Genomic DNA, 13,555 nt, shown 5'->3' on the forward strand with positions numbered 1-13,555 from the left:
TAAGGAATTGTTCTTTGCCCAGTTGTGTTGTGGAATATAACATAATAAAATATTTTAAGAGAAGCAGACAGTTGTAAGGTGATTTGAATCTCATAAAGAATTCAAATACAGTATATGTATGTGGCATATTAATACTGCACTGTGACTGCCACTAGTTATTTGGACAATTTGAAGAGTATTATGAATCCATCTGCGCAGTTGAGAAGACATAATGGGATGAAATGAGGGACTTCTGACGATTAACGACAAAGATTGTGGATGTGGAGTGAATGCAAACAATGGTATGAATAAATTCAACCACTCACCGTTTAGGTGAAGCTTTGAGCAGTCAATAGACTTGAGGACAAGAGGGTAAAGGTAGCACTCTTGTCAGGTGCTTCCTTAAAGCACTGAACACGTGCACATATAGAGGGGGGATGGGGGGGGAGGAGTTATAGTGTTTAACTCCTGGTTTTTTGTGATTACCAACTTCTTAATGCTTCCACTATATGATGAGTGAGTGTAATGTGTAATGGAGGAAGGTTCCTGACACTGCTTGAAGCAGCTCAGATACCAAGGATTGCAAACACGATAGGGGTATTGAGACAAGCAGTGTACAAATGTACAAGAACTTAATTTACCTGTGGCATGACATATTTAACAAAGACCAATAAACCAGGCTTCAACAATTGAGATTACTAGACATTGATGAGGATTGTTTCAAGAAACCTACATTAATAAGTCACAAGAAATCAATCAGTATTTCAGACATCCTGTTGCTGCCAGCCCATAAACATTAGTGTGATGCAGGTGGCAAATTACTCAAGGAATGCAAGAGTGTGACAGGGTTCAATGTGGCCTACCCTTCACCTTTCAACCAATTTTTAAATGTAGGCTATGGGTATGTGATGATATGGGTCATAGTTTCATGATATTCCTTTCCTTGCAATGTTACCTTCAAAGGACAAATTGAAGCCAGAGGACATGTGAATGCTTTTAAATGAGCAAGGGCTTTCCATATTAACAATTATTGTTCCTTAATACAGAAACTGTTTTCTGAAATGATTCACTGTTATATCAACATTTACCTTATTACTCCACAATTCACACCTATTTGTTGGCAGGGGATTCTTAGAACAAGTGTCAGTCTACTCTCAGTCTATTTCTTGACTTTCCAGTCTTTAATTAATAACATGTGGGGAAAAATGAACACCTAAATCTTTGTGCGAGCTCTAATGTCTCTTAGTTCATCACAGTTGGTCGTTTCATCTTGTATAGGCAGAAATCAGAAATATATAGGTTGACTGTTACACAGAAAATTACAGCAACCAGCCACTTTTTACAGTGTTATTTATTTATTTAAACAGCACTGTTACCGGTTTCGAAGCAACAGGTTCATCTTCAGATGGCTAGTTCACATTTTACATTAGATTTCGCCTTTTGTTTCCTCACCTGACAAAATTTTTTTGGAGTGGTTGTGCCCTACAACAAAAACAAGATGTGAGACAATGTGTTCTTAACTGTAATTGTGCCTCACAATGATTTGAAGTGATGTAAACAAATTGTTATTATTAAAGGGAAGATGTTGCACTGGAACATAATGGGAAGGATTCTTCATTTTAAGTAACCGAAACATGAACCTGTCAGGTCGAAATCAGTAATGGCACTCTTTAAATAAATAAATAGCATTGTAAAAAGTGGCTGGTTGCTGTAAACTTTTGTGTAATAGTCAACCTATATTTTATACACAGGCTCAAAATGTCAGTTTTTGACAAAATAGCAAAATCAGAAAAATGTTTTTGGTTTTGGAGGAGAAAAGTGGTGGTTGTAATTTTGTGAAAATATCTTGCCACTGCTAGAAATGCCTTTGTTCTGATGATTACAGCCCCAACTCTCTTATCATATACATGACTATCTGTCCTCTTGAATGGTACTAGAACATGAACTGGCTTTGAACTTTTTCAGTGTCGTATGTCAATCCGGTCTTGTAAGAATCGCCTACCATGCAGCAACACTCAAGAAGATTTGTAAACATAATTGGTCCGCAGTGTGATAAGTATACATTCCACCTTTACAAACCATTTAGTAAAAGAAAGCAACAAGCCTGTGAATTATGAATAGAATATGAAATTCATAACAAAGAACAAAGGAAGATCACACAGAAACTCCAACATTAGAAGAAAATTTTCATATTCACAAAGCTCGTATGCTAAAAAGAAAAGATGTAAAGAGAAATTGAAGACTGGGAAGAAACAATAATAGAAAAAAATCTACACATAAAATTTCCCCTCATCTTCCCTTCACCTCTCTCGTTAGTGTCGCTCTCTGAACTATTACTTCGTACTGTCTGTTAGCAAACATGGTACTGCAGTGGTTAATATTGTGGGCTCGCATTCAGGAGGACTGGGTTTTAAATATTTGTCTGCACATTCACATTTAGGTTTTCTGTGGTTCTGCTAAATCACCAGGATAATTTCCTTTGGAAAGAATATAGATGATTTCCTGGTCCTATCAAAGCTTGTACTCAGTTTTATAATCACCTCATCAACAGAGCTTTAAATCCTGTCTATCCTTCTCCATGTTATCTGCACTCTCAGTATGGTTGGAAGCTACTGTTACACATTAGTAACAGTATAGCTTGGACACTATATCCTGATAGTCGACTGTGGCTGTAAACAAACGCAAACTTAGGCCAGTCAAGAGGAGAAGAATCTGCGTCTCACAGGGGTGACAGTCTACCTCTGTGTTCTGTGAAAGCAGTGTTGATATAATGGTCATACGGATCACTGATCACTTCTGGTGTTGTTAGAATTGTATTCAAACCCCGTGAAGACCAAAATTACTCTCTACACTCATTTCAAAATAAGTAAAGGAAAGAACAATTATTACACAGCACATAACAAAGCAGAGTACACAAAGTATTCAGTAACAGCTATAGCACCGCTGTTTGTTGAGGTTGGTGTTGTCGTAAACATAGTACAGCCCTGACCTCTATTGGTGTATTATGTAACCATATTTCAGAACATTCCCTACCTACAACTGACATGTAAAAGTGGCTCCACTGTATCAATATTTGTTTACAGCAAGCACGAAAACAAAACTTAACATACCAATTTTCTCAAAGTTACATTTTTAGATGTCTATTATTTACAGTTGTGTATTCGAGTTTACTGAAGATACTTCAAAACAAGAATTAATAAAACTTAGGTGACTAGTGGTTAAAAGTATTTCATGGGGTGTAAAATCATAGCTAATTAATAAATAAAAATCAAGTGAAGAGAGAAGCTCGTGTGCGTGAGTAACTTACATAGGGAAGAGCCATGAAATTATGTTTCTTAGAGAGTTCTTTTTCTGCCTTTGTATGTTACCACATCATGTTTTAAACTTGGAAGTAGTCAAGTAATGCTTAACAAGCAACATATTTATGTATTTGAAAATTGTAGGATTTTGAGGCACAATTTCTAATAGCTATCTGTAACATCACTGAGAATTGCATTGATTTTGCAGGATATCCAGCAGCCTTGCAAGCAACCACTTTGCCAGGTGGCCACATAGTAACTCCTGCAACTGCTGGATTGGGTGATGGCTACATAACAATTGGCCATGGAATTTTGGATCCTCCTCAGCTGTTTGTACAAAATAGAGTACCTGACTGTCCTTCAGAAGAGTAAGTATTATTAAATAATTTTTAACATCTTTTTGGTGGTAACAAATCAAAATCAGAATTGTTGATTGCATGCCTAGTTCATTAGAGGCTGTTTCAGTTGGAGGAGCAAAGTAAAAGTTGCTCTGCAAACATTTCTTTTTAAAATTCTGGTTAGGCTTAGTAATAGCCATAAGGATTTCTGAATGTAAATTATTATTATTTTCATATGCCACAAAATAAATTCTGTGTTTGTTTTTAATGCTCACTTTCTGTTTGTCCACGGTCTATTCATACAGTGAAACCATTTCCAAGGGACATTAAAATGTGTAAATTGTGGAAAAATTAGTTGGGGGGGGGAGTCACTTTTGAAGTACATGCCATTTTATTAACAGTACTGACCTTTAATTTGAAACCTTTGATCTTACATAAGATTGACACTTGGTAATTCCTTGTCCCCCCCCCCCCCCCCCCCCCCCTCTCTCTCTCTCTCTCTCTCTCTCTCTCTCTCTCTCTCTCTCTCTCTCTCTCTCCCCTCTCTCTCTCTCTCCCTCTCTCCCCCAAAAACATATAGAATTATACATACTGGTGATCTTTTTTCTATCATTTTTTCTAATTGATAGACAAATTTAGAAATACTCACTAATGCCCTTGAATCATCATTTCGAGGCGCATCACTGGCATGATCAAAATCATTATTTCTATTGTTATTTCCTGTACTGTCATTATTTTCTTGAATATTATACGCCACCGAGCGAGGTGATGCAGTAGTTAGCACACTGGAGGACGGCAGTTCAAATCCGCATCCAGCCATCCTGATTTAGGTTTTCCGTGATTTCCCTACATAACTTCAGGCAAATGCCAGGATGGTTCCTTTGAAAGGACACAGCCGACTTCCTTGACCATTCTTTCCTATTCTGATGGGACCGACGACCTCGCTGTTTGGTCGCTTCATCCAAATCAACCATCCAATTATACACCACTGACACACTTTTTGTGAGGTAATATTGATGTAAAAATGCAGGAAGTCTTGCATTGGATGCTCCAATGACAACTTTGTCCTCGATGAAGTACAAATAATTTTACAGTCATCATCATTACCCAGATCTGATTGGCAAAATTAACTTCCTTCTTCAGTTTGGAAGAACCTTCTCAGAATCAGTTGGAGGTGTGGAGAGAATTAAAACTGCAGATTTCATAAATTTTCATTTTTAGGATGTGAAGAGCAACAGTTTACAGATAGAAGCAGTTTACTGTTATAGACCCATATTTGCATCAAGGCCAAACAAATGTTTTTCAAAAAGTTGTGAAGTCATCCATTCATTGTGACTGGCACTGTAGTTAGTGAGTAGTGATTAAAACTTACAGAATCACAAAGAGCTTAATCTTTTCAGACCCAAGAATTATGATAGCTAACATTAATTTGAGACTTTACTGTGTTTTTCTGTATGATAACTTCCACCTTTAAAGGTAAGTTTTTTATTGGGGGAGATTTTTGATGAAGAGACTGGTTTTGTCATATTTGCAAGGTATTGTCCCGTTTATAGTGCTGCATAAATCTTTTAACCTATGAGTTTACCTTCATTAAGAGTTTCTAAACTCTCATTATTTTCTTCACCACATACAGTGTTATAGATGACTTCTTCAACTTGTCGATCCAGTTGTTAGATTCAGAGAAATCTTCGATGCATAGCACATTGGCCACATACATAACATTTTCACTGGGCTGGTGAAAGTGCTTCCTTTTTGCACTTCATCTTATTTCATTTGCACTTTCTAAAATGAAGATTCTCTCTCTCTCTCTCTCTCTCTCTCTCTCTCTCATGATTATATTCAATGTGGATGTGGGAGTCCCACAAGTGCAACATGTGTTCTGCAATGAACTAAGTATTTTATTCCTTTGAAATAGTGTATTCATAAGATTGTCCATCATACAATTGTGAACAAAAACACAAAAGTGTTATTATTATTATTATTATTATTATTATTATTATTATTATTATATACTTCAAACATTTCACTCACTAACTTATTGGCTGTGAACCATGCTACACACAATATGCAACATTTATTCTTAGGATGGCAGTGGTAGAAGGCAAGCACTAGTGATATGAAGTATTCTGACTTGTATCAGCCACCAGTTCAGAATGAGGGCGAAACACTGCTTGAAGGCCAGTGCCATTCCAGCTTCTTTTTATGTCAGTTACACTGTTTTTGCCCTTTTCCATGAATGTTGTTTCACAGAGTGTAAATTATGGGAAATTTGTAATTGTTTGACACAAAAGCAGGTCTGAATCTGATAATCAGTTATAAAAACAGTGAGGCAATATCGCACATGATTTTAAGATCTATTCTTAGTACTTCTGTAGAATTTGTAGGACTTCGTTGGCATTCACTCAAAACAGCAAGCTGTTGTCTTCTACTCATACATTCTTTTCTTTCTTTTGGCATCAGTGTTTAAAGATGCCTTCAACCTTAAAGTGCATTATGTCTCTTTTTTATTTTTGCTATAGTACTTCCATTTTATTGTGTGCCTGAATTCCATTTCATTTCATTTAGCTAAGTATATTAATGCCATATTTTTTATGTAAAAGCTTTTATGTATCTGTGTAAAGTATTGGTACAATATCCCAAATTCGACTTGGACATTAAGTTCCCTTGGATTTTCCCCATTCTTTCCCAGTGTAATCAAAGATCGGTCAAATTCTTAATAAGATTTATGCAGATTTACACAGAGTCCCGTTGTCATTGTGATTTATTTCCTTCTTGTTTTTAAGATATAAAAACTTTCTGTTTTCTGTGCTTGTTTGTTTTGTCATAGTTGTCGTGTGTCTTATGGTAATGGAAAGTCCTGATGGAATGGAAATAATTTAAGTAGTAAAGGTAACAACTTATTGAATAACATATGCTTCAAATACAGGATATCCCACAGTATTTAACATACAGCTTTGACTATCCCATCTTTCATATCAGTATGAAGACACCTAAACCGTTTCTCAACTTGAAATGTTGGGGAATAGTACCTGTTATGTGAAACTGTTCAGTTAGTAAAAATCCAACTAAGCATAATAATCATGGAACTGAAGCTGTTTCAAAAGTAAATTACTTTACATTGATGCACTCACCCCATAGGTGGTGTCCATTAACTATCTTTTTAACGTAACAGAAAAAAAGTCTTCGCCAGAAACCTTCCTTCTTCAAACCCTCTCATTCTCTTATTTATTATTCATATGGCTTATTATTCAAATCATAAATTTAATGTGTCAAGCATTATATTTTTACCCTGCATACGTTAGTTGTTGCTTATCTCTACTTTGTGAACATGTTCTTTAATAGCCATAATTAACTTTCATTATAGGCCTAGTAATAAAAACAGTCGAGGGTTCATTATTCACCATAAGACTTGCCTTAATGGGTGAAGTGTAAAGTTATTCATACATATATTCATGTGTATATATGATTTTTTTACAAATTATTTGCGTGATTCCACATTTCAGAAGCTATGCAAACAACCAGAAAATGAGACAACATTTGCGAACCTTGCACCGGAGAATAAATGATTTGAAGGTTGGTACTGTTCATATGTGGATAATATTCTGTTTTATAGTTTATCATAAGCTTGAGATGATTGAAAAACCTTTGTATAGGAAAACTACAATAGATTTGTTGTGATTGTTTCCCTATTAAGACAATAATATTTACTTCTTTAACAAATAAGAATAATTATCTGTATGGACAGACAATATTAAAAATCATGGTTTTAATCAAATCTTGTTATAAGCTGCATCACATCTCACAAATCAGAAATTTAGATCCATATTAAAATTTGATCTGTACTTTGTAAGTGGAAGCTATTTTCTTTCATTTTTATAATATTAAAATATATTTTTTATATATAAAATATACTTATTTACAATATTAAAATATACTTGAATCAGAAGTTACACAACCTGAACAATATTTACAAGCCAATACGTGACCACTTGTAAATAATGTCACTCTATTTTATATGAGAGATACTATGTTGCCAGCAATTTTTACTCCTGTAAAAGGGGAAAAGTATATTTTGGAGGTGAGACTCCATGAACAAGGAAAAACAGCCTTTCTTCATCGTCTATTGTATTGATGGCAAAAATTACTCCAGTAAAATTGATTTCATAACCCGTATCATAAGATATATTGGGGTCTGAAAATACAGGAAACAAATAATATTGTAGTAAGCTCTACCTTAACCCAAACATTACAGCAGTTTCAAAAAATGAGAAAGAGAGATTCCTTGCTTTTTAACCATAAATATTGTTAAATGAAAATAGACACAAAACATTTCAATGAAATAAAAATATGAAACATAATAGGTTGCTCACATTATCAGCTGAAAAGCTGGATGAAAATGGTACAATTATTTAAAACCTGCAGCTTCTGTTGCAGGGTACAAAACAAATACAGTGTCATATGTACTAAGCAGTTTTAAATTTTCTCGTCACTGTGTTCCAATTTTCAGTCAGTCAGGATTGGGGGAGAGAAAACTGGTTTCATTTATCAGAAAAATTGGAAATAGAAGTGAATCCAGCCATTCTGTCAGAATGTGTTTCCCTAAATTTCTACCATTTCTCTCTAAATTCTCCACAGTACTGTGCACAGGAAAGATACATGTCTTTTGAGAAATAAGACGAAAAGTAAGAAAACAAATATACTTCTGTTCTGAGAAACAACAGAACATTATTGCATCCTTTTTTAAATGATGAGAGTTGAAGAAATTTGCACTCAATTTGCAACATGGTAAAAAACACAGGCAGAACTTCTTGGATGAGGAGGAAATTTTGTGTTGTGTAATACAGAATAATTTTTGTGAATAGGCTTAACTATGTGAGATGGATTAAGCAGGTGGCTAAGAATAACATGCAAGTTGCACACAGTAGATAGTGGAAAGTGAAAGGACACACAAAGAGATGAAGTATGCAGGCATTTACAAAAGTCTGGCATTAGTATTAATGAAATAAAATATAACCACACATAAATATTAAGACGTCAGTGAAACTGAAGCCACCAAAACTGTAATAATTATGTTTAATGCAACATTTATGTTAACTAGTCAATACCAAAATTGCTTTAAAATGCAAAGATAATATGCAGCTGTACTTACCTGTGGCACTAAGCATGTGTGCTGCTACACTATGTGATCAATAGTATCCAGACACACCCAAAGACATGCTTTTCATATTAGGTGCATTGTGCTGCCACCTGCTGCCAGGTATTCCATATCAGCAACCTCAGTAGTCATTATACATCGTGAGACAGCAGAATGGGGCACTCCGAAGAACTCACGAACTTCGAACGTTGTCATGTGACTGGGTGTCACTTGTATCCTACGTCTGTACGCGAGATTTCCACACTCCTAAACATCCCTAGGTCTGCTGTTTCTCATGTGATATAGTGAAATGAAAACATGAAGGGACACGTACAGCACAGAAGCGTACAGACTGACCTTGTCTCTTGACTGACCACCGACAGTTGAAGGGGTAGTAATGTGTAATAGGCACACATCTATCCAGACCATCACACAGGAATTCCAAACTGCATCAGGATTCACAGCAAGTACTATGACAGTTAGGCGGGAGGTGAGAAAACTTCGATTTCATGGTCGAGCGGCTGCTTATAAGCCAAACATCACTCAGGTATACACTGAACGACACCTCGCTTGGTGTAAGGAGCGTACACATTAGACGACTGAACAGTGGAAAAACGTTGTGTGGAATGAGGAATCACTGTACACAATGTGGTGATCCGATGGCAGTGTGTGGGTATGGCGAATGCCCAGTGAACATCACCTGCCAGCATGTGTAGTGCCAACAGTAAAATTCGGAGGCAGTGGTGTTATGGTGTGGTCGTGTTTTTCATTGGGGGGGGGGGGGGGGGGGGGCGCAACCCTTGTTGTTATGTGTGGCACTATCACATTACAGGCCTACATTGATGTTTCAAGCACCTTCTTGCTTTCCACTGTTGAAGAGCAATTTGGGGATGGCGATCATCTTTCAACACAGTCGACCACCTGTCTGTAATGCATGGCCTGTAGCAGTGTGGTTACATGGCAATAACATCCCCTTAATGGACTGGCCTGCACAGAGTCCTGACCTGGATCCTATAGAACAACTTTGGGATGTTGTGGAACGCCGACTTCGTGCCAGGCGCACCGACTGACATCAATACCTCTCCTCAGTGCAGCACTCCATGAGGAATAGGCTGCCATTTCCCAAAGAACCTTCCAGCACCTGACTGAACGTATGCCAGTGAGAGTGGAAACTGTCATCAAGGCTAAGGGTGGGCCGACACCATATTGAATTCCAGCGTTACCGATGGAGGGCGCCACAAATTGGGAAGTCATTTTCAGCCAGGTGTCTGGATACTTTTGATCATATAGAGTATGTATTCAAGTTTCTTGAATACTTTAACTGGCCAATTATCGCTTCGAAACAAGCTTTATCATCACACTACCCTTTTGGTATACTTTATTTGTTCTGTTTAATTTGCATTGCAAGAGTATTCATTGTACACAGTACGATATTGATTTCCCCTAACTGTAGCAAAACTTAAACTAACATATTTGTACGCGCACCACAGATCTACATACAATTTCATAATTTTTGAAGTTTTATAAGATTTTGGTTTATGCCTTTTTTCATAATTCCATGGTTATTTCATAGAAGTTATATAAGTGTAGGTGTGCTGGTGGTGGTGTTGCAAGGCAAAAATTTAGTGGAAGCAATAAACCCAATCACCACTGTGGCAGACAGAACAAATTGACTGACAGACATAATCAGACATACTAGGTAACTATTTAAGAGGTCTTCCATTGCAGCCCAAGTATGTTAGTTTCAGAGCAGTGTTTTAAGAGAAAATAGTGCTCTGCTCTCAGGGTCATTGTTGCTCCCAGAAAGGAATACTCAAAAAAATCACAGCATTGTTTTGAATGATGCAGAGGAAACTGTTATATTGATTTATGCAGAAGTGGAAAACAGTTTAAGCCATTGGTGCAATAACCAGATATGTACTACCATTGCACAGTTTGAAGATTGCTGTATCATGTGGTGCAAGTATGGCACAAATTCAGAATAACGTAGGGAATGGACTTATTGACATCGGATGTTTGGGGTAAGAACTGGACATATCCAGGGCTTGCTTTGACATTGCACAAAACAGTAGTGAGAGTCTGCTATGTGAAATACCTCCAAGAAGTTCACTGTGGTTGTGTTACACAATATCTGTTTGTAGACTTCTTGTTCCACACAAAACAGCTGCTTTGGTGTAACATTTAAGAGTGCTTATAAAGAGAAGTTAACTATTTCAAAGTACATGTTCTTTGACTACAAGACGGATATAGTGCATTATCATCACAACTTGTCTATCATGATTTTATTATTCAGAAAGTCTCAACTACTTTTACTTATCGTGAGGAAAAACTTTATAAAGCACCTCTGTCAGTTATATCTGAGAAATATAGAGATGTCACGAAGCTTGCCAAGGAGGATGTGCCAGTCTCAGATATGGAACCATTACGAATACTACATAGAGTTCAGCAGCAGGAGAAGCACAGTGAACTTTTTATCAACATTCCATGCCTATCACTTTTATCATGGTATCCACTTTTTCTGTGTGATTTTTAGACCCCTCATCATATTTAGTAATCTGTAAATAGTTAATAATTGTTTCTGTAGTTACTTGTTTACATTTTGACATGTTAAAAAAAAAAGTTATTTTGTGCAAGAGCAAGACAAGTCCAATTTTTTAAAATTCAATAAATGTTATACCAAATATTTGTTTCATTAAGTAAAAAGCTGTAACAGTGTATTGACAGCCATAATAAAGTTTGGGAAAGGACAAGAGTTATTAACAAAGTTTTCAAATTCCTGGTCAATTTTTTGTGTTTTACTGGAAGGTATCTAAACACGACTTATCCGGATTAAGGCTTTCAATTATGGACGGGTTAATCATAACAGGTACGTGATTAATCATAACAGGTACATGATAGGGCATTCTGGGGGATGTGTTTGGACTAGACAGATGCTTGATGAGCTGTATGTATTAAGATAACTGTGAAATTTGGAGTGTTAGTATTATGTTCTGACAGAGTGTGTACACCCCAGGACAATTGGGAAAACCGGGTAAAACGTGGGACTTTCTTCGTGTGGGGAAAACCCAGAAATTTCTTAAAACTTTGGGAAATTTTCATTGTTCCAGTTTTCAGTTAAATTTTTGTAATTTTAACTGGTAAGAACTGATATTCTAACAAAGAATTTTACTTTAGACCACTCCTGCAGGATAATACTGCAACAGTGAAACATAAATGAGAGAATAACACCAAAACAAAACTTTATTTGCAAAGAAAATGCACTATGGACAGTAAAAAACCACACAGTATTATGAAGATGATAGTTGCTACTCACCATATAGTGGAGATACAATCACAGATGGACACAACAAGAAGACTGTCACAAAATGAGCTTTCAGCCAACAAGGCCTTTGTCGAAAATACACACACACACACACACACACACACACACACACACACACACACACACACACACCCAAGTGTCTGCTAACAGCAAAATGTGTCAAAGGCTTTGGGATGAAGACTATGCAATACTTAGTAACAACAAACTGCAGTTTAGAAGTGTTAATTTCAAAGTAAATTTCCTTTTACGCAAAGTGAATTATGTTACATTACTGCCAACTACACCATTGGAAAAAAAATTAACAGCCAATATTGTGTGTGAAGCTTAGCTTTTGTTATATCCATACTGTTTGATTATCAGTTTAAGCCATTAACTTGGCTGGAAAAGGCACATCAATCAGTGCAATCTCAATTTCAGTGCTTTGGAAGCTACCATGAAGTATTTGTGAATTTGTATTTGTGCTGTCTTATTATGAAAATATGCAGTGGACATCTTGCCATGCATCAAAGTGTTTTCCAAAACAAGTTGTTTTTTGCTGGGGTTCATTTCCTAAAGTGCCAGGGAGTTCTACACTGGTGTATAAAACCTTTACCATTCAAAGGATTGATAAGTTCTACAGCTGTGGATACCAGCAGAGAATGTCCAGGTGGCTTGAAATTTGGTTTTATGCTTTGTTTGAAGTGCATATTGCACATAAATTATGGGTGGAAACTTATCATACCCTGAAGCATAGGAAGCTTTGTCTTGCATTGCCGCCATCAGTTAAGTCACAAGAAAAGACTTAATTGGGAGATTCATAATTTGAAAGGTGTTCTTCCAGTATGTGATTAGAATGGAAGAGGCAGAGTCTGTTTCAGGAGTTGGCAAGTTATTTCAGATGGGTGCAGATACTTTGGAACATTTTTATCGAGGCCCAGAAGAAAAAACTTATTCCTCGGTAATTTTTTATTTTAATTTTCACTCACAAAATAATATGAAATGCAGTAATAGGCATATTTGTTTTCAAAAATCTAGAAAAAAAAGCTCATATTCCTTACTAATTTTTTATTCTAATAGACTGCCATATTTGTATTGGAAAAACCCAGAAAAAAATGTACGAGGGCCGTTCAGAAAGTAACCTCCGGTTGATTTAACAAAATACACCAAGTTAAATAAAAATATTTTAATATATACATCTTACAACTACATCTTTGCACTATTTTTCTACATAGTCTCCATAGCGATTGAGGCACTTATCGTATCTCTTCACAAGCTTTGAAATTCCTTCTGCATAAAAATCACCCGCTTGTGCCTGGAGCCAGCCTGTGACCGCATCTTTGAGCTCTTCGTCGTCATCAAACCGCTGTGACCCGAGCCATTTCTTCAAATGCATGAAGAGGTGATAATCACTTGGCGCCAGCTCTGGGCTGTAAGGTGGATGGTTGATAACGTCCCACTTGAAGGACTCAAGAAGGGCCGTTGTTCTGCGAGCAGAGTGAGGACG

At 36.5% G+C, this 13,555-nt stretch overlaps 1 protein-coding gene across 1 annotated transcript in view; it reads left to right on the top strand.

The window, feature by feature from the left end:
- The window catches only part of LOC124612389 (roquin-1), a 238,999-nt gene that overhangs the window by 156,429 nt on the left and 69,015 nt on the right, over positions 1–13,555 (top strand). Inside the window, exons 14-15 of the mRNA XM_047140567.1 lie at positions 3,487–3,646; positions 7,120–7,189. Coding sequence (XP_046996523.1) covers positions 3,487–3,646; positions 7,120–7,189 — 230 coding nt within the window. The remainder of the gene's footprint in view (positions 1–3,486; positions 3,647–7,119; positions 7,190–13,555) is intronic.

The sequence above is a fragment of the Schistocerca americana genome, chromosome 4 (assembly GCF_021461395.2).
Source record: "Schistocerca americana isolate TAMUIC-IGC-003095 chromosome 4, iqSchAmer2.1, whole genome shotgun sequence".
Classification (NCBI taxonomy): Eukaryota; Metazoa; Arthropoda; class Insecta; order Orthoptera; family Acrididae; genus Schistocerca; species Schistocerca americana.